Source organism: Charadrius vociferus, unplaced genomic scaffold, assembly GCF_000708025.1.
Source record: "Charadrius vociferus isolate BGI_N301 unplaced genomic scaffold, ASM70802v2 scaffold366, whole genome shotgun sequence".
Taxonomy (NCBI): domain Eukaryota; kingdom Metazoa; phylum Chordata; class Aves; order Charadriiformes; family Charadriidae; genus Charadrius; species Charadrius vociferus.
Window position 1 is genome coordinate 804098 of NW_009648900.1, and position 20661 is coordinate 824758.

General features: G+C 41.0%; 2 protein-coding genes across 5 annotated transcripts in view; one reads left to right on the top strand and one right to left on the bottom strand.

Moving 5' to 3' along the window:
- The window catches only part of TAX1BP1 (Tax1 (human T-cell leukemia virus type I) binding protein 1), a 62666-nt gene extending 55870 nt beyond the window's left edge, over positions 1 to 6796 (top strand). For 2 of the 4 annotated variants that reach the window (XM_009887183.1, XM_009887184.1), the window contains exons 15-16: positions 4877 to 4962; positions 5642 to 6091. In XM_009887183.1, coding sequence (XP_009885485.1) covers positions 4877 to 4962; positions 5642 to 5843 — 288 coding nt within the window. In that variant the 3' untranslated portion in view covers positions 5844 to 6091. Of the gene's footprint in view, positions 1 to 4876; positions 4963 to 5641 lie in introns of all 4 variants that reach the window. The other 2 variants (XM_009887182.1, XM_009887185.1) reach the window with 2 other exon arrangements.
- Positions 6797 to 7794: 998 nt separating this feature from the next.
- Positions 7795 to 20661, bottom strand: part of JAZF1 (JAZF zinc finger 1) — an 88836-nt gene continuing 75969 nt past the window's right edge. The window contains exons 3-4 of the mRNA XM_009887186.1: positions 16816 to 16985; positions 7795 to 10202 (exon numbers count right to left, since the gene is read on the bottom strand). Of these exons, the coding sequence (XP_009885488.1) occupies positions 10026 to 10202; positions 16816 to 16985 (347 nt within the window). The 3' untranslated portion in view covers positions 7795 to 10025. The remainder of the gene's footprint in view (positions 10203 to 16815; positions 16986 to 20661) is intronic.

Here is a 20661-nt window from a genome sequence, read left to right on the forward strand (position 1 = left end):
TTATTTCTTTCTGGGTATTGGTTTTGCTTTCTTCTGCTAACTTCAGCCATATCTGACATGTGGTAGAGGTGTAGATACTGACTTCCTGCAGGTTTTTTGACAATTGCTTGGGAGAAGAGAGAGACCTTAATAAATTCTCGTTCTAACAGGCAGCCAACAGCTGGCTGAGCAGCCTGAATTGGGCTGTAAGCTGGTCACTAATCCAACTAAACAGGAAGAGAACATGAGATGATGTGGGGGGAGAAGCGTTAGGAGGAATGCAAGACAAATCCAGAGGAAGTCAGGACTCCTTAGTTCTCTTTTTTTTTTTTTTTTTTTTTTTTTTTTTTTTTTTTTTTTTTTTTTTTTTTGTGGTAAAACCCGATTCTTTTAATTGAACTGAAGTTGTTCTCTTTAGTGAAATATCTTGGACCTGTCTGAATTGATGCAAACGTTCTGTATAGGAATCCCATGTGTCGTCTCCTCCAGAAAAACTGTCAGCCTCTTGAGCTAATGTGGCTGCCATGATGCTTACTTTCTAGCAATGCAACTCTTAAAAATCCCAGCGAGACAGCCTTGGTTGATCTTTCTGTCTATCCCAAGGACGAAATTGAGAGTCTTTCAATTATATTAATAGATTAGATGTATGGCATAAGATAGTAACTAGCCTTTTGGTTGGCAATGGGGAAGAAGGGCGCCAGCTTGGTCTCTGTTCACTCACTGCTTCTTTCTCGTTCTGCTGTCAGATGTTCTGTACGCTCCTTAAGAGCACATTCGGCGTAGTGAGGCAGGAATTTTGCATAGCTTTGTAGTACTGGGTGGGTGCGAAGGTGTGTACCATTCCCCTTCATAGAAGGAAAGACATCACAGATGCCATAAACCCACTTTAAGAGGGTTCTTTTCATGATAAAGTTGTGCATGAATTATTTTCCTGGAGGTGCTTCGGTACCTGCAACTAATGATTTGATCTTCAGTTCTGTGGAGTACAGCTGCTTTGTAACCCTCAACAAAATCATTTTGTCTTTCCAACTGGTAAGTTACAAAATCCTCAAGCTCATGATTGAGATGGTCCTCCTGCTGAGGTGTTTGCTCCTAATGTGACCTGAACTTAGTTTCCACATTGCCAAGGAGAACACTGTTGCTCTTACCCCAAGCGTAGTAGCCTTCCCTTTCTCCTTCTCAGTGAAGACGTTCTTGTTACTGCCCATTATCTCAACTAGCAGTGTAAGATCAGGTGATGGTGACGCTCCTGCTATAATGAGACTTACGCTGCCTTTACTGTCTTCAGTTACTCCGAGTTGTAGACCAAGTAAGGATACATCTGCAAATGCATCACAAATTTTGTTTAACGTTGCTATTGTGTTCTGCTTTTGTTTCTCCTAAAACTTTGTTCCTTCGGAATGGACACTTCCATGGATTTGGTTAACATGAAAAAATTATCAGTTTTACATGACTCGAAGACTTTCCGGAATGCTTCATAGCTTTAGCTTTTGGAACTCTTAGGCCAATTAAACCATGATTTCTGAGAAGGATAAGCTGCTCTGTGTTAATCGTGCCAGATGAGCACGCGCACAGTGGGGGATTTTGTGTAGAGTAGTTGACTTGCCCCAAGTTCCTGTCGTCATCTGCTCAGCACTAACTTTCCATTTGCTCATTCTCCCATAATTGACCAAAATGTAATCATTTGGAGCAAATAATTTCTAGAAGCAGGTATGTATGGGAGAGATCCATAAACAGACCGTATATATATTTAATACTAAAGTGTGAGTTTTAGAAATGTAGTCCTGATTACAGTTGGCAGTAAGCCCAGAATAACTATCCTGAGACTCTTAACCATGTTGTTAGTCCCAGTAAATTTGGGGGGGGGGTGGCGTAACTTTTGGCAACTGACAACCAGGTCAGGATATTTTTTTGAGATGAATCCAAAATGGCTTTTCTTCTAGAAAAAAACAAAACAAAACAAAAAACCCACTACATTTTATTAGCCTGGTCTTACCCTGGCAGCCAGTTGCTGTCTTTTGTATAGGATAGACATAAAAGGAGCAGTTGGTATCCAGGTTCCTCTTGGGAGAGCAGACTGCTGCCTGAGAGGTAGAGACACCTAAAAAAGTTCATTTGATTTCACTCCCACAGCAGAGCTGAATCACAGAAAGAAAATGTAGGTACTTTTCTTTCCAGTTTGCCCACACTGTATATTAGCGGTGTGGCCGTTCATGGATCGTTTAAAGCTTAAGATGGGTGTTACTTCTCTCACTGTTGCATGTTAAAATGATCTGTAGAAATGGGAGATGGGGATTGTTTCAGGTCTGTGGTTTTTGTGCAGCGTCATATGGCTTTGTTTCTAATTTCTGTTTGGCAATCTTGGAACTGATTACAATTGTAGTCAAGAAAAAAGTACTTAAGACAAAATTGGTTAGTTTTGGTAAAACTAGGCGAGTTGTGCTTATTTCCGACAGTTAATATCTGGCTTTCCCTTTTTCCTCTTCTAGTGGCAAACCCCCTCTTTTTACCATGCTTTATTGTGTAATATTATATATATCTTTATGATTCATATGATCTGTGCAACTCATTGTGATGATCTGCAAGAGTCATAGTTACAGTCCAATGATAATAGTTAAAGGCATTTTTTTATAATTCGTTAACCTAATTATCCAGCCTCCTGAAGTCAGGAATGATGAGTTCCGTGACAGTTGGGGATTCAGGTTAGCGGTTTCTTTCAGGTCTGTGTAAAGACCCTTTCTAAAAGTTGGGTTTTGTTGAATGTGTTAAGAATTTTGAATGGGAAAAGAGACCCATCGCTATCGTGTTAGCCACATAATTTTGGTTAATGCCCTTATATACCAAGTTCATCTTTAGCATTGGTAAATCCTGACTCCTTATTCAACTAAAATTAATAACCCCTAATCTATTGAATAATTTGTCATTGGGTCTGCTAATCTGTCCTAAGCAAAGCGTACTTCAGGAATTTGAGACTGAAGAGCCCTTTCACCAAAGTACCACCTCACCCACCTTGTCATTTGTGACCAAGTATTAATAAGTGCTGTGACAAAATGCCCGGTGTTCAAGAAGTAACTGAGTGAGAATCAGTAAAAAATGATAAGAAAGTCTTTCCTAAAAGATTTAAATGTTAATTAGGTCTGTGTTTGTAGCGGAACTATTTTTTTTGAAGGAAGATGCGCCTTCATTTTCTCAGATAAGTCTTGGTCTGCTCACACTCTGGTATTCAGCACATTGTCATGTTTTTGGCACTACAGAAGCTGTAGCACTGTAGCATGAGAGTACTTAAAATAGTTTTTCTTTTTTAATACATATATCTTACCTCTTCCGTGACAAAAGGAACAAATAATATTTTAAAACCCGTATGCCCTTTTTACTGCAGGTGCAAAGCAAGCAAGTTAGACAGGAAAATATGTCTGTTGCTAGCATCTGTCACAGCAAGCCCCACTAGCTGCTTAATGGAAACGTTAAATGGTTGAAACTAAACAGCTGTTGTCAGGAGAAGAAAAATATTGAGGGAATCTTGCCATCCTGCTCTGTTTCCGTTAACTCTTCATGAGGACAAAGTATGTTAGCCTAAAAATGAGGTATCTTTGAACATACGTAGTAGCTATCGGTACGAAACATACAGCGTGTATGCTGTTACATATGCTCTCTCGTGTATCTGTTTTTGAAGATCTGCTAGATAATTTGCAATTCTTGCATGTCGGGCGTCTTGAGATGAAAAGGAAAATTAACTGGAATTTCAAAAATCTTGCTGAATTCCCACCTTGAAATGAGTAGGGTTTGTGCTGCGTTGTCTAATAGCAGAATAGAACTGAGATGCTGTCTAACAAATAGTTTTAAAAGAGGTTTGCAAACACAGTTCTGATATTCATTCTGCTTTCTTATTTTCCTTTTCTGCTGTTTTTTTTCCCTAATTGTGTTTGCTTACATCATTAAATATTAATTCACAACAGAATCATCACGGAATAAAAAACAAAACCAACCCAAATCCCTGCAAAATGTAAGTGCTCTGACCCGTTGCTGTCAGAAGAGAACTCAGAATCCGGTTGCTGGCGGTATTCTTTATTTTTCTCCTTGAGAATTTCCCACTTTGGGCAGATTTCTTTCTTCTTTTGTGAGAAGCGAGGAGCGGCGCGTTCCCTAGAGGCCGACTGGCCTTCCGAACCTGAGAGCAGCTCCAGGGCAAACCTGCTTGTCCATCAGCCGAGCGATCCTCATCAGTGCCTGCTGCAGCTATTTATGTGCCATTAGTGTGGGTGAAGGGAGAGCACAGCTGACAGAGGTGATGAGGGGGAGCAGCCAAACTGGGCAACTGAGCTGATGTCCCTGGTGGCAGCGCCAAAGGTGTGACACGCTCGGCTGCTGAGAGCAGCGCAGGCAGATCCCTCCAAAGTGACCGTTGGGAGGCAAGCACGTGCATCGAAATCGACGTCTCTTTCCCCCTTGCTGAAATTTAAATTGACAGACTAAAGTCTGACTTGACATTCTGTTGCCTAGAATTTATTTTTGAGTTTTAGCTCTGGATAAAATACTGTTAATGCCCCGCGTTCAGTCTAACACAGGTTTTTCTGTTCCGACGCGGTCCCTGGGCGTTAGCAGTGAGTTGACGCACAGTCCCTCAGTTACTGGATCAGTAGGAGCAGTGCCGGCGCGGACCTCTGCTCCGGGTGCGTAGTCAAAAGGCAGCCCGTGTTCAGCTTTTCACTTTCACTAACCACGATGGCCTTCTGTACGCTAAAGTAAAACTTTACGCTGCAGAGATTATAAAACAAAAGGTAATTTTCATCTGTGTTTATGCTCAATGAGAAAAATGTATTTTGGAGGGGAAAGAAAAAAGCTGCTTCTAGTGGGTATTACTTAATTTTTTTTTTAATTTTTTTTTTTTTTAAAATAGGACGATGATAACACTGTACCTTCTGCTCCCGATCCTCCAAGTCTTCTCTTGCATGAACGGGGAACGGGTTTCTGCTTTGATTCCAGGTAAATGTTCTCTTTTATTGGTCTTTAATGGCATGGATACGTTTGTATATAACTAGACTTTTTTTTTTTTTTTTTTACTCAAAGGTGGGGGGTGCAGATGAAAAGCTATTAAGAACTTTCAATGAATATTTGGTTTACAATTAACTGTCAGAGAATATGCTGGGAGACTGGGAAGACTATTTGTGTTATACCTTCTTTTGACGGAATGGGGACAATTTCTTCAGTAAATGAATGAATAACTTTTGGGTTTTCCCCCCCTCTCTCTTTCCAACCTAATTGTGAAACCTAAGTTTAGAGCTTTTATAAAGTGTTATGTTTGCTAAGAGCAAGCATTTATGAGCAGAGAGAGTGCTTTCCCATGAAACTGCTTGGCTATTAAGACGTTCAATAGATTTGTATTCAGTGGTAGCTGGAATTATGTCAAAATGAGGTAGCTTTTAAAAAGCCAGGTTATTTTGGAATTCCTCTGTAAAACTAATTTAACTGTATTGAGCGCTTTCAGCCAAGACATTTAAATTCACGGTATGATACTTGCTTAGATACAAAATCTGCTCAAATTTAAGTTTGAAGTAAAGCTCGTAACATCGGTAGCGACAGGATCCTGCTTTTATATTTTCTCTGGCAGTAACAGATTGAACAGCCGTTTCCTTTTTTTCTTTCTCTCCACCTCCTCACGAAGTTTTGATGTGCACAAGAAATGCCCTCTCTGCGATGTGATGTTCCCACCTAACTATGACCAGAGCAAGTTTGAGGAACACGTTGAGAGTCACTGGAAGGTGTGCCCCATGTGCAGTGAGCAGTTCCCGCCCGACTACGATCAGCAAGGCTTTGAGAGGCACGTTCAGACGCACTTTGATCAGAACGTATTAAATTTTGATTAAATACTTTGTTTTGCAGTGTAGCTTTAAAAACCACCACTCTTGAGTAGTCCACTTACGGAACGAAAACAGCGCAGCTTTTCTGTAACAGTGCGAACTTCTGATTAAAAGCTAACGTACTCTCATGGGAGCCGTGGTGAATCGTGGCTGTAAGCTGCTATTGGGGTATCTTCTCTCTCTACCTAACATTATACTAAAAGAAACCCACCGCAAAACCCCCACCTTGTTGTGTAAGTAGCTATTTATTCCCCTACTTAGTGGAATCTGTAAGAACACAGGAATGACTTAGCCTCAGAAAAAGTAAGACCGGCTTCATGATGCTCTTCGGCTACATAAAAAGTCACCAAAACACCGGTGGTTTCTCTTGACCGTGATAACTGAGGCGTGATTAAAAACTTAATGAACAGATGTTTCTCCTAGCAAATTTGTGTAGTTTTTCTTTGAGTAACAGTTAAATTGGAAAGTTACATTACTTACCCTATGAAAATATAGTTTTCTAGTACATTTCTGAAATGTAGATGCACGTACTGTGAGACTACATGCTTGCAACAAAATTATTGGCAAACACTTCAGTTTTACATACAGAACGTTTGCCTTAAGGGGTCCTGTTAATTTAAGTACATTATACCTTAAGGCAGTATTTTTGAGTTGAAAGAAACCGCTGTGCTTAAATGCCTCAAAGTAACAGTTTAAAAAAATATAATCAATCATTGCCATTATGTTGCAATTGCATTCGGTAGAAGATATTGTTATATTTTCACAACAGTGAATTGTGTTCCTTTTGGCTTAGGGCTTTTAAAACCTTCTGCGTTTTAACTTTATGTATTTCTTTCCAGTAAGTAAAACCATGTGTGTATATCTAAACATTTTATATTTACTTTAACTGTATTAAGTAAATTTGCTTTCCACTTGTTGTACAGTAGCCTTGTTACATTAAAAGCAAAATTATTCATGGAGTCAGTGGTCCTTTTTTCCTGCTGCTCATTTTGAAATAAACCAGAGTTTATTTCAGGGTTTAGGCTTTACACACTCTGAGTAAATGACGTTTCAGCTCTGTGTGACAAAGAAACTGTTGCTCACGTCTGTTTATGTTCTTGGTTTGAGACAGGGACTCGGGGATAAAGGTTTTGAGTAGTTTGCAGTTCTCTCGTGGACATGTGCATAAATCCTGTCCTGCACAGGATATTGAAAAGCTGTGACACAGATGAATCGCGGTGTCTGGGGTAGCAGTTACTCCATCACTCCTCTGCTTTCCAGTTGAAGTCTCAGATTAATTTTTTTAGCTGGGAACTTAATGTCAGAGATGGCCTAAGGTAAGGCATGGAAGGACTGAAAGAATATGGTCTTTTTTTTTTTCCTTACCATAACTCAATAGTATGTGAAAACAGTTAGGACAGGCTATAAACCCCAAATATTATTAGCTATCGTATTACTAAAGACTTACGAAATCTCAAGAGGTTGGTATCCCACACAGGCAGGACAACCCCCAAACCTGACTGTGCTGAAGCAGAGGCTTCTCTTAGGTAGATAAATGCATCTGTGTGTATACAGGGAATTACTGAAATAGTTACATGACATACCTCTACCAAAACCTCACGGAATTAAAATTTTAAGGATTTCTCCTTTCATAGCAATACTTTAGAAGAAAGGGGAACCCATCTCCTACCATCAAAGGGGCTTTTGTAGCGTCATGCCCTGTTGCGGTGTTGGAAGGAAAGAGCCTGTGAAATCTGAAGGCCTTTTGATGGATGAAATCAAAATGATCCTTCCCCCTCCTCCCCGCGGCTGTAGCATTCAGTGTAATTTTGTGCATTGATGGTGTAGTGCCTAAGTGGCTTCGGGTGTTTATTTAATATGGAGTTTGCTGATACCAAAGTAAAATACACAAATAAAAGACTCCCTAGAGCCCAAGGCCTCAACTCCTCTTCAGGTTGGTAAGAAGCAAAGAGCAGTCTTTTTAGGTCAGAGGCAGTTTATTTTAAATGTGATTTGATTTACATTTATAAGCAGCTTTCTTGACAGGAATTCTTTAAGTTGCCTTCAGTTCTAAAACAAACCTCTGTCACTTTCAAACTTAAAGTACTTTGTCCCCAACAAAACATATGAAAATATAATTTAAAGCACACTTTTCACAGACACAGTACAATACATTCACTATACACAGTATAACAAAATAGTCCCATCTTTACCTGTTTAATAATACTGTCACAATGAATAGGTAAATAGAAACTGGAATTTCATTTTTATAGTCGAAAGGAATTTACATGCAACAATGACGTTTTACGACTGTTTAGCTGTTGAACGAACTTACCCAGCCTGTAGTTTCTTGCACTAGGAGCAGAGCCAAAACCTGTTTGTTGGCCAGATCTGTTGCCAAAACTGCAGAAGGTGGGAAGCGGCCGCCTGAGGCCTTGTGTGTACCAGTAACTCCCATGTCTGGATCATCCTTCGAAGCCAGCTGACGGCACTGGCCAAGGCAAGCGCTGTCACCTGGCCGGGATCGGAAAAAAGCAACGTTTCGTTTGAAACGTTTATTCATTAGGATGATTCCTAAAAAGTGTTTTAATGAGACTTTCACTCTGCTGGAGAACAGGTAATTGTCATCCTTACAACGTTTTCTTTTAAAGCTTTGGAAAAAAAAAAAAAAAAAAGAGGGAAAGCTCATTCCTCCTTTAGTTGAGCTTCCTTTTGCACTTAAAAGAACAGGAACTAAGCGAAGGCGCTGGCTGCGTTTAGCACAGCGCGTTCCTCCCCAGCCCTGGTGGTGTAAGAGTGTTTCGGGGCTGGGGCAGGGCGGGGGGTGCCCACCTCCGCTCTGGGCCAGCTGAGCTCCGCGAATAGCACTTGTGAGAGAAGAATGCTGAAGGCAGGGCGGTAAGCAACAACACGTGCTCAGGTATGGTCCAGACACGAAGCACTCTCACGTTGGCTTTTGTTTTAAGTCAGTCTCTGACCACCTGCTGCAAGAAGCACTTAATCTTCAATAAGGCTCATAATGTCATATTTCAGCAAAATTAATTGTAAAGCTAAACAGACACTTCCAAACGGAACGCAGTGACCTACAATGAGAAGCAAAAACTGCACAAAGAAAATCTCAGAATACAATGAACATGAGGGAGAGGCATTAGAAACTCCCTTAGCACAAATAATGGACCTCCTTAAACCATGCGTAGAATTTTTAATTTTTATTTGCAACCACAGGCACATGCTCGTACAGTAGTTGCAAGAATTGGCAACACATAAAACATTAAATCTGTTGGCAATAGAGAACTACAAAGTGCTTTAAAACTTCATCTGAGATGAAGATAATTGTTTCTCACACACACATAAATTTGCACTTAAGTATTTCCAAGTGTCTTTCTAACAGATAGTTCAGGGGTAAATATTTAGTTGGACTGGGATATTGGTCCTCCAAAGTTTGATGGGCATGAACATAATATGAAATCTTGTACAAAAAAAAAAAAAAAAAAAGTAGTAATTTCTAACACTAAAGTGATTGTTTACTAGTTTGAATGGCAAGATTTTCAGCATTTCAAGAGGGAAAAAAAAAATTTGCAAGATAATATAAAATACAGCAAGCACACCTTTTTACGTATGTTATTTAAGTATGAAAATATTTTTAGCATATTATGTTAAACATTCTTTCTTATTTATATTTCCATTACCTAAAAGACTTGCTACTCCACTGATAACTCCGTTATGTAAGGCATGTTAACTATAGTTTGACGAGGGTGGTCTCGTTTTGGTTTTGCACACACATGGACAGATGCATTGAAAGTCTTCGTCACATTACAATCTTGAAAGGATGTCAGTGCCAAGCTCTCCTCCTCCTCCTCTCGCTCCTGTTCAACACGTCAGTACAACTAAATATGCAATTCCCCCCCCCCTCCCCCCTCTCCCCAAATTTATTTCTTTGTTTTTGTTTTGGAGAAAAATGTTCTGAAGAACCTATAGCTTTTTATAGCACCTTATCTCAAAGTAATGAAAATGGGTATGATGATTACATGTGCAAATGTACAAAATCATTAACTCTACAAAGATACATCATTCCAAAATTACAGAAAATTTTAAAGCATGCATTTAATTTTTTTAAAGGGTTGCTGAATGCTTCCCCTGAAAAAGGTGGCTGTTCTCAAAATCAGCAACTGCTGGTGAGGATTTCTTGGCACATTTGTGACCAGCATGTTATTGCTGCATCTTCCTGATAATCTCAGCAGACACGGGGGGATGGAAGTTGATTGTGTGGTGCCGCAGGCCCTGAGCTGTCTTGTAACTCTTTCCACAGCGACATTTGAACGGTTTGCGTACGCGGATTTGCGTTCTGTGGCCGTTCTTGGCATGGTACTTTATGCCGTTCACATTCTGTGAGTGAGAAAGTAAAATGTTAGTGGTCTGATAACGACTTAGCCTCCAGTTAAAAACCAAAAGTTGATTAACGTTATGGGCAAAATCACACAAACTGCTAGGAACTCCCGCTCGCGTGGTGTTACGTGTGTGGTGGTGGTGGGCTTTCAAGATACGAGGTGGGACAAGAAGGAGAATAATCTGTGTGGTTCCAACGTATGAAACATATCTACCTCGGTAATCCTGATTTTTATCTCTCAACATACTGCGCTTTCCAAAAAATACCATTTAGTGGGCTCACACATGGGTGTCCTTTGCTTCCTGACATTTTTTCGTATAGCACTGACAAATTTTGTTCAGAGGTTCGTTTACAAGCAAACAAAGAATTGGCATGAAGACTCGAGTCACACTTCTTCAAAAAGCTGAAGCTCCCCCCGTGGTGTGTTTGTTCCGTTTTGTGTCATTGTTTCTAGATATGTCTTTAGGCACCAGCAAATTCTGATAGTTTACACATTGTCTCCAAAGAATGAACTGCAGGGAACACTTAACTCAAGGAGTTACACAGTGCACTTGGAAAATAATCCAGAGAAGCCGTCTTCAAAATAGCTATTGTTTGGGAATATTCTACAGCTAAAACTAGAGAACTGATCTTGACTCGCCTGGAAAGAGCAAAAGACAGCACCGCAAGACACCGTTACACTGGCGAGGTCAGGACACAGGCAACACTTTTGCTAGATTAATCAAGACCCACTGAACATAAATCAGAATCATATTCGTGTCCTCCTTTTCACATATTTTAGGGCAAAAATGGAAGAAGCTGTTGTGATCTCAACAGCTGTTGCCATCCTGTTTTATGCAGGATTCATCTTACTGGAGCCTCTCGTATCTACTTCCACCAAAGAGCTTGGATTTTGGGATAAATAAGGAAAAGCAAACTCTCTTTCATTAGAGCTTCTCCTAGAAAGAAATCAAAGAAGATGTCAAGACAATTTGTGACTAGAAGATACAGCTCCGAGGCTGTACTGTGTGCTCTCTAAAAGGTCTAGACGCCTATCGCAGGTTTTTTTTAAAACTATTTTGATAGTTTTAAGCTAAAATCAGTTAACAGCCTGGATATTAATTAACCCGCTAAATTAAATTTTAGAGATTTTGTCTTCGCTGAACCTTTGTCTGGTGTTACACATAACAAAAAGTCCCCTTGGCTCTTGAAGCAACAAGTTCACTTTTATCAACATGCAGTAAGTGGAAGCTCCAGCTTGGAACTCACAGCAATTAGACAAGTTTGTTTAAACTAGACAATTAGACAATTTGTTTAAAAAAAAAAACACAGAAAAAGAAAAAACCTTCATGAACAGAACGCAGCTACAGCTCCTAAAACTTTGGCAGGCTCTACATAAATCAGAAAGCAAACCCTGGCCAGACATGAGGTTAACACCTTCAATACCACCCTCCTGGCAACCCTTCCCGTTCTCCCCTGCCTCCTAATCCAACTTATTCTGGGCCAGAATCTCAGGTGCTACGTCCCACTCCTGAGAGACAGTCCCCTGCGTGCTGCCCTCCCCTGCCCTGCTCTACACAGCTCACAACAGCAAGCAAAAGAAGTGTAAGGACCTTGCAGCTCCCATCAGGAAAGCAGGGAGGAGTGTAATTGCAAGAGGAACCACCCAGTCTCCCAGACAGCTACCGTGTTCTCATCGTACCAGGTAAAAAGCCGATCCTTATTAATTCATTACACGTTAACTCTGCCACGGCAGCAATGTATTTTTAATCTTTAAGCAAAAACTGTTCTCTGGTTTCAATCATGAAGTGTGATACTGTTCCTGTCAGAGCCCCTATTGCCCAGTGTAAAATATCCACCCCGGAGAAGGGGTATGGTGCAAGACTGCCGGCAACTGCTCTGCCCACAGATTCATGCCTTCCTCCTCTAGAGCATCCAGGCACTGAGCCCTCGCTTGAAGTTGCAAATCCAGCCCCCAAATTGTCCTTTACACCCTTAAAAATGCTGGAAAACTCCTGCACGGCTGTCATCTGAGACGTGGGAGACGAGAACCTTCAGCCTCCAACACAGAGCAGACATCCAAGTACCAGCCTTTAGTGCAGGTTACTTCTGGGTGAAGAGTGTTCAGAGGAGGTAGAATGCTGTACCACCAAGACAGACCAGAGCACATCACAACTGCAGATCATCCTCAAGAGCAGTCAAGTGAATTTCCTGCAAGTTTTCTGAGATCCCGAGGAAGCTTTTAGATGGTTTTGCATATAGTTACAACCTTCAGCAACCGCAGGACCGTTGGGGTGAGGGGGGCGGGAATGTCACTGGGTGGCATGAGGACTGGCAGAAGGCATCTGTCAACACCTAAGTACCATTAAAGACCTGCGCCTTCAAAGAAGAGAAAATCTGGGGGTGACCTGCTAAACTTTTGCTACTGCAGTGAAATTTTAAAGACAAAGCTATCCCCAAACCCTATATATATTTTGGGAACTACAGAAACCTGTTCAGACCTCTAACTGTTGTAAGAAATCGCTTTAAGATACTTTTAAACTAGTATCAACTGCTACAGATGCTATAAATCTGCAATCACAAATGTCCTCATATTCCATGCCCATGGTACTCTTCTCCTGATCCAGATTTTATTAACAATCCACTCAGCCTCAAGTACACCGCATGCTTTGATGAAGGGGGGAAAGTACTTTGAGGCAGAAAAATTTAAGGAAACGCTAAACCAGAAACCTACGTGGAATGAATTGGGCCATGGAAGGTTTGAAAAATAGCAAACCCGGCAGAGTATGAGGAGCTAATATAACATGAAATTTGACCTGTCCTCCTGTCTAAAAGAAAACTGTTGTTAGAATTACAGTCCACTCTTGAGCGCTTTTTCCACTGCTGTAATGTAAACACTTTGTTGTATGTCTGGGCTGAGTTTGTTGAGGCATGGCAAAACCCACTGCCAAACTCATACATCACTTTTATTGCTCTGGTTGCTTAGGTTGCTCATTATTTACTCTCACAAATGATTGAGGAAGAAGATGGCAGTATAGAAGGGCACTCAAAAATCTTAAAACAGGAGGGAACAATTATTAACCTGGGACCAGATCAGGAGGAGATAGAGAAGTTTAGACTAGCACTACCTGGTGTGCACGGACACAAGGGCACTTGCTGGGCAGGCCCCTTGCACGGCAGTACTCGGGAGGCCACGACACTGCAGAAGGTTTGAGAGCTTGCCACCCCCTTCACATAGGAACACAGACATCAAGGACAGCTTGGGAGAATTTCTTGTTTCAGACTTGGACATTCGTATATGTTTTTGTATCTCCTGGCTGTTCCTCCTGAAGTTTTCTTTGTGGGTCCAGCCAGTTCCTCTTTGCTCAACTTGCAAGCTCTGGCTTGCTCCTTTCTTTCAAGTAAATTCCCTTCTTTCCCCTCTCTCACTTCAATATTCCCTCTCCCTAAGCCCTGCGGAGTCTCGCTGCTTTCAGATCAGCCTTCCTGGGGCTTGGCCCACCCGACAGGCAGAGAACCCTCATCCCATTACCTGCCAGAAAGACAAACCCAACACCTCGGCATTCTTGGAAGGTACCACTTCTTCTCTTGCCCAAGGCCAAAAAGCAGTCATACACATAAGCTATATTTTGTATGCAGGGAGATCTATTATTCTTTTATTATTATATTTGCACAAACTAGAAAAATTATGAAAAATACTTTAGGGTTTTCTCTATAATAGTATACATGCATTATTTGCGGGTTTTTTTGTATCTATCTACTATGGATCAAACTTCATTTGCTCTTTGGAGGTTGCCTGAGTAAGTTTATCTACATCATACACACATTTTGAACATCCTTCTCCAGAGCTAGAGACCAAATAACTGGCACACAGAGGTGGTATTGAATAAAAGGGAAACTAATCGCCACCTTCATAAATCCACACTTTAGCTCTTACAGGTGGCATTTTGCACAGCACGTTAACTACTCAATACCCACACGCTTCTGGACGGGGCACCTAAATGTTTATGACTCACTTCTACTGCACTGCCTATGGGAAAGAGCCAAGAGATAGCAGCTAGGCAGGAGGCCAGTAGGGTCTTCTGATACTCATCTAGGCTGGTGTATAAACATGTTCTCATTACAGTTTCCATTGTCCGCCCCAGCCCATTCCTTGGGAGTATTTGTTGTACTCATTCTTGTCTTATTTACCTTTCCATAATGACTTTTCAGTGCAGAGGCCATCTTTTATCCCTGTACATTGTTTGCAAAAAGGAGCCCCATCCCTACCGGGTCCTTTAAGCAGTACGGTAATACAAATAACATATCTAAAAATAACACTTCTGCTTCTCAAACGTACGTCACCTAAGAGCAGACAAAAGAAAACTGTGTATATATCCTCCTTGCGCCCTAAAGGAATGCATCCTTTCTCAGCCATAAAGTGAGCCTGGCAATTACTGTATATGCATGTCCGTGTTCCTGTTTGGAGTGCTATAATTGTTTTACAGCCCTGACTGTGATTATCCAGTACCCACCAGAAAATCCCAGGGCTTTGATCACAGGACTCCCTACCCAGACTCTGCAAATAATTCATCAGAGGAGGGGGTTAAGCAGAAGGAAGATGAAGAGGAAACAAGAAACACAGCTGACACAAAGCTAAAAGGAAGGAAACAAAGATAAAAAGAAAAAAGAACAAAATTAGGCTGAAAAGAAAAAAAGGGAGGAAACAGAGCCCACAGAAAAGAGAAATGAGGTGAGGCAGAGTTTAAGGAAACGTGTTTTCCTATCAGGACTAAACAGAGGTGAGTCTCGTAGGAAAATATGGTACTTTTTATTTGCTGCTGCTCTCTGCCTGTCAGCCTCTGTAAGGGTCGTTAATTCGTTCCCTGTCCGACTGTTCGAACATTAACGGTGTACAAGATATCCCTTAGACAGTCCTCATGCATTTGAGATGAAGGTAGTGAGATAGCAGAAGCAGGCAGAAACAGCTTGCTTATTTGGGCAATAAAAGACAGAGGGCCGGCAGTCAAACAGAGAACAGGCAGGATATAGCAAATTACAGGGTTCTCCTTCTAGCCTTTGCCATTAAGTGAATGTTTTCTGCAATGCATGGATGCCCTGTGGGCACAATGACTTCTAACAATCACCATGGCTTGTTTGCTTCCTGAGCTAGGGATTTAGCTTTTATACCACACCCTTCATCTGGCACAGCGTCTACCACACGCAAGAAAAGTATTCATCTTGAATAACGTCGGTATATCAAAAAAGTAATACTTGCAAATAGTCTGAAAACATCTTTCCCTCTGCCCTGCCCCTGGAGACGGTGTTCAGTTTTTCTTGTAACTGAAGAGGAGAATAACTATTACATAGTTCAGGCTAATCTCGGCAAAAAGGACTTGTATGTCACTAGGAAATGAGCGTGCTGCTTTCTTGTTCGTGTTTTAAGTGAGTATTATCAGTATTAACCGTTCTGTATGGGAATCTGAGTCTTGTGAGCTGCTGCTATGGGAGCTGCCGCAGTCCCGAACAGCTGCGGCATCACTCAAACACGTTTTCATCCACTACACAATTTCGTGCACAGTTTATTCATTCCTGTCACAACTGTTTTCTCTCAACTGTTATTGGTCTTCCTATATTTCTCTTTCATATTTCTGTTCTCTTTTAAGTCCCTACTTTTCAGTTATTTAAAGGAGAAGCCATAAAATAAAACTAGTATAAAACCAACCCAACCACCACTGCTTTTTCTAGGGCATAGGTCAGTGGTTGAATTTTCCAATACTTCATGCACAAACTTCAGAAAATGATGTAGTGGAACTGTGCCAACATGCTATTTCTATTCCCAAATGTCAATGACTATAGAATACCAAACTGAAGTCCAAGCTGTTCAACACAATTTCATCTGTCTCTGCACCAGTTCATGTGAAGCAGTACTCCTGACCTCGCAACATCATGGCACGTTCTATACCCGCCAGCTTAAGTTTCAAAGCTAAAGACGCTTCACTCCCATAAACAGACAAAAATTTCTCACGATGGAGAGTAATTAAAAAGGGGAGCAAGGGGGCAATTATTCCTCAGCGTGACACACAGAGGGATGCAAGCCCTGCACTGACAGCTGTGCAGATGGGTCACGGGGACTCAGACCCAGGACGGAATGATGCCACAATTTCTCCGGGGGTCTGCCTTCCCGAGGTGACCTCTGACTTAAAAGACATTAGCCACCACCTTCAGCACATCACCTTTACCAGGAAAAGCACCCCAGGCACAGACTCACTCAAGGAGAGGCAGTATCTCTAGCAACTAAACAGAAGGAATTCATTCTGGATCTGACGGGCAGAAGCTTTTTATTTAGCGTCTCTGAAAGGGACCCGAGAGACTATTCTGCTGGTAGTACCTCCTGCATTCTGCAGTTAATTTGTCTAAATAATAGAAAGCCAGCTAAAATGTGTAAAGCGAAAGAGCCACCATATGTAATCTCTCTTGACAGACAGGGATGCAAAAGGCTACATCCTTTGTAAAACTGGTAACTTGGCTGTGCTTGAGCAGAAACCAGTGAATAAAATATGTACTCTGCTAAAATACCACAAAAATAAATGTGAAAAGAGAAAGGGACAAAGTGATTTTAGAGGCTCCCCCCCCCCCCCCCCCCCAGCTTACCTTATATCTTTTTTTACATCCAGGAACAGGACAGGCAAAAGGTTTCTCATCCCCTCCATTCATGCACATTGAACTAAGGATAGCTTCAGAGCTGATAGCACTTTCTGTAGTCCAGGACTCATCACTGTCTGATTCTTCATAGTCTACTTCCTCCTCATCATATTCACTACCTAGAAAAGCAGGGTAGTGAGATAAAACAAGAATAAATAAGAGCACAGCAAGATAACACATTCTGCATTTATTACATCAGTTACAATGACTTGTAATTTCCCCACTTTTGTCTTTGCTGGAAGATAGTTATTTTTAATTTTATAAACCTATCTTTCTCACAGTTATTTATTCCTTCATAAAGACACCAGTGGTTCTTTTTCTAATAATCAGGACAGGCATTATTAATATATCTTCATAAACTGTTAACTGTGTGGCACAGAAAGTTCAAAGGACTGATTTTAAAATGCAGTTTCATTACTTCTCAAACACCAGGATCCTTCCTTCTTTCCCAGCGCCCAAACAGAAAATGTGTTTCTCCCCCTCCCTGCAATTAAAGCTAATTTTAAGGCTTTTCTTTATGCAATACAATACTGAAGAGCGTAATTCTACAGATCATAAACAGTGTAAAATAATATGTTGACAAGTCCTAATGCATTTACTAGCCCTTTGGAATTAATAGGAATTATAGCACAACATTAATAAGAATTATATTGTAGCAATTATAGTTGTGAAATTCATTCCCTCAGGTGTGGGGATAAATTGCATTGTGTGGCTGCCCTGAACAGACTGCATTATGTTCCAGATATGCTACGACAGCCATCTGAGCAGCTGGTGCTGAGTTTATTTATTATTTTTAATTGCAACAACTATTAATGAAATTCTCTGAAGAAGTTAAATGTGTAACAAGAGAAATTAGGAAAGCAGAATTCCAACTATAAAAACACAGTTTTTAAAAAAAAAAAAAAAAAAAAAGCAGGGGAGGGAAGAGCCCCAGCTGATTAAAAAGAAAATATATGCACAGAGGGAGAGAGAGGGAAAGCTGAGGGAAACTTCTGTGGTGTCAGCAGGAGGTGGTGCTGTGTTTCCCCTCCCCTTTCTTCTTTCCCTTTTCCAGCTCTGCTCAATTTTATCCTTTCTGCTGAAAGACGATTTGGCTCCGAGTGCTGGAATAGCTCCCGTTATTAAAGACAGTTATGTGACACTTGCATGGCTCTATTTGCTTCCCTCACATGCCCTTTAAGTGCACGCCTCTAAGCAGCTCTACCCACCGAGAAGAAAATGCAGACAGATGCCTTACGGCACTCTAAAAAATAAATGTCCCTACTTCAGAGGAAACCCATACTGCAACGTACAATGGGGTCTTTGGTGGTTTCTTTTTTTTGGCTTCTGGCAAAATTAAATACGCACCTATTGTCTCAAATTTTTCCCTTTGGATTCCCCCTCCCCCAGTACTCTCACACTCCGACTCGGCACCTCTCCATCATGGAGCAAAAATGCATGGCAACTGGTAGCTGCAAGTACTTGGGGCTCCTGAGCTTTAATCAGATACTGTAAGTTCGCTTACAGATGTCAGGCTATCCACGTTTCTTTCCTGTGGTTTTCATCCGTACAGGGTGGTGCGCAGATGAGGAAAGATGGATGGTTTCCCACCGTCAACAACTGTCGACATGAGCGCACGCACACACGCTCTGCAGCACATCTGGAAAACTCTGCTCTGCTGACTGCAACTCCTTATCCCGCACCGAATGAGCGAAAGCCAAAGAAAGCATTATTGACCTCTTAAAATATTTCTGAACTCTAGGAACAGTTAACCTAAAATGAAGTTAAGAGTTGTTATAGTTTAATTAACTAATAAAAAAATGGAGGCAAAACCACAACTCTGCTTCTACGATTTCCTGCCCTTGATTGTATCTTGATGGAAAAAATTCCTCAAGCTGTTCCTTTCAAACTTTTTAGCTCACTGGGCTTTTTTTAAGCAAATGCAACAGAAAACCCTATTGTAAATAGACATATGCACTCCTAGGATGAGAAAATATACAACAATTCTCAACACTCATACCAACAATTTCTGCCACTATAATCACACCCCTTGTAAGCCCCCTTAAAAGGGGGTGATTTCCTCCCAAAGAAAACATTATTTGAGACTGTATGACATCTACTAAGGATACCACTACTTTTAGTGATAACAAGGAGCATGCTTTTATAAAACAACAACCAGTGCTCTATAAAACTTAATACGCAATATGGTATATAAGGGAAAAAATACACAGAACAGAAGCAGCAATCATTACAATTATGAGTTTCCATAGGTTTTCCTGTATTTTCAGGGCATCCTTTCAATTTTTCTAATAACTTTGTACAGTAAGACCCAATTCTGTAACAACTTTTGCCCATGCTTCACTTAGAGGCAGATACACAGAAGGAGAGAGACAGAAGAAACCAAAATGTGTGTGTATGCATCTGTGAGGTCAGACCATCCTTATAGTTTCCTTTTAATTAGCTTACCTGAACAAAAATAATTTTGTCTAGTATAGTTAAAAGAGTTGTTTGAACAATATAAGCAAATGCTCCATTGGCTTAAGTTTTTAAATCCAGATGTGTCACTATGGATTTTACAAATACGATGAGCTTTTTCAAGTATGAATAACCATAGAAATATATATTTCTTCTTGCACAAAACAGTAATACTAATAGTGCCAACTACCTGAAAGGTGTATTACTTTATACAAAGCTGGAATTGCACTCTATTACTGCTTTTATCTAACAGCGTCCTACTGAACTCAATTGTTCATACTCTCTTTAAAAAATAATAATATTAAAAATCCCAAAATGTATTTAAGAGGGTCCTGGTATAAACAAAATGCCAAAAAAATTACCATCTTGAAAAAAATTCATTAGCAATAAAAATTTATCCTTTAAGTAATTATGTTGTTTCAGTTGCCGTAGAAAAACAACACTGATTTAGTCAGGCTTTTAACTGATTCCGCCTCAGAATTTAATTTCCTCAGTTGTCAGTGTCTAAGAGCAGCAACCCATATGGTGCCTCACTGGTTGCGCGCAACACATCAGAGGGGGAGGGAGGAAAAAAAAAAAAAAAAAAGAGGAAAACCAAAAAGCACAACACACAGGTTGGCGCTGCCGTAATAAACAGCCCCTAGATGAGGTATTTTAATTAAGTACTGTAAGGCCGAGGACGGTGGCTTTGCGAAGCCGTTCCCACGCCGAGCAGGAGTCCCTGGCCCTCAGCTACTCCGTCAGGTGTACAAACTGCAACCCGAGCCGCTGGCTCCTTCGGGCAGCTCGCCAGGGTACCAGCAGTGCACCGAAGGGGAAGTGCACAGCACCGCACTTTGATCAAGATATAGCTTGCTTGCTTTCTTTAAAAAAAAAAAAAAAGCACAACAAAACAAAAAAGCAAAAAACCCAACTTGGTTGGTGTTTCACAATATGTTTACTTTTAAAAAGGGGGGGAAAAAAAATTAAGCACCTTTGCAGCTAACCTATGGCCTATTCCAGGGTGTAACAACTGCGTGACTTGGACAAGTATCTGCAATAACTCCAAGAGAGCTGGCTCACGGATCTCCGCTTGGACGTTGCCATGCACATGAAAAACAGGACACTGCCGGGGCACGCTGCCCTTCTGGGGGACTGAGCAGAGCTGCTCCTGTAGCACGTGTGCTAATAATGGCTTTACCGTTTCTCCTCTTGCTTGGAAAGCAGACTGATCATTCCCCCCCACCAATACTCAAAGGAAAAATATCAGAATTAGGCTTCAGAAGTCAGAACAGCATAAAAACTCCCCCCAACCTCACCACCACTCATTTCTGTAACATGAAGCGTCTAACTATCTAGAGG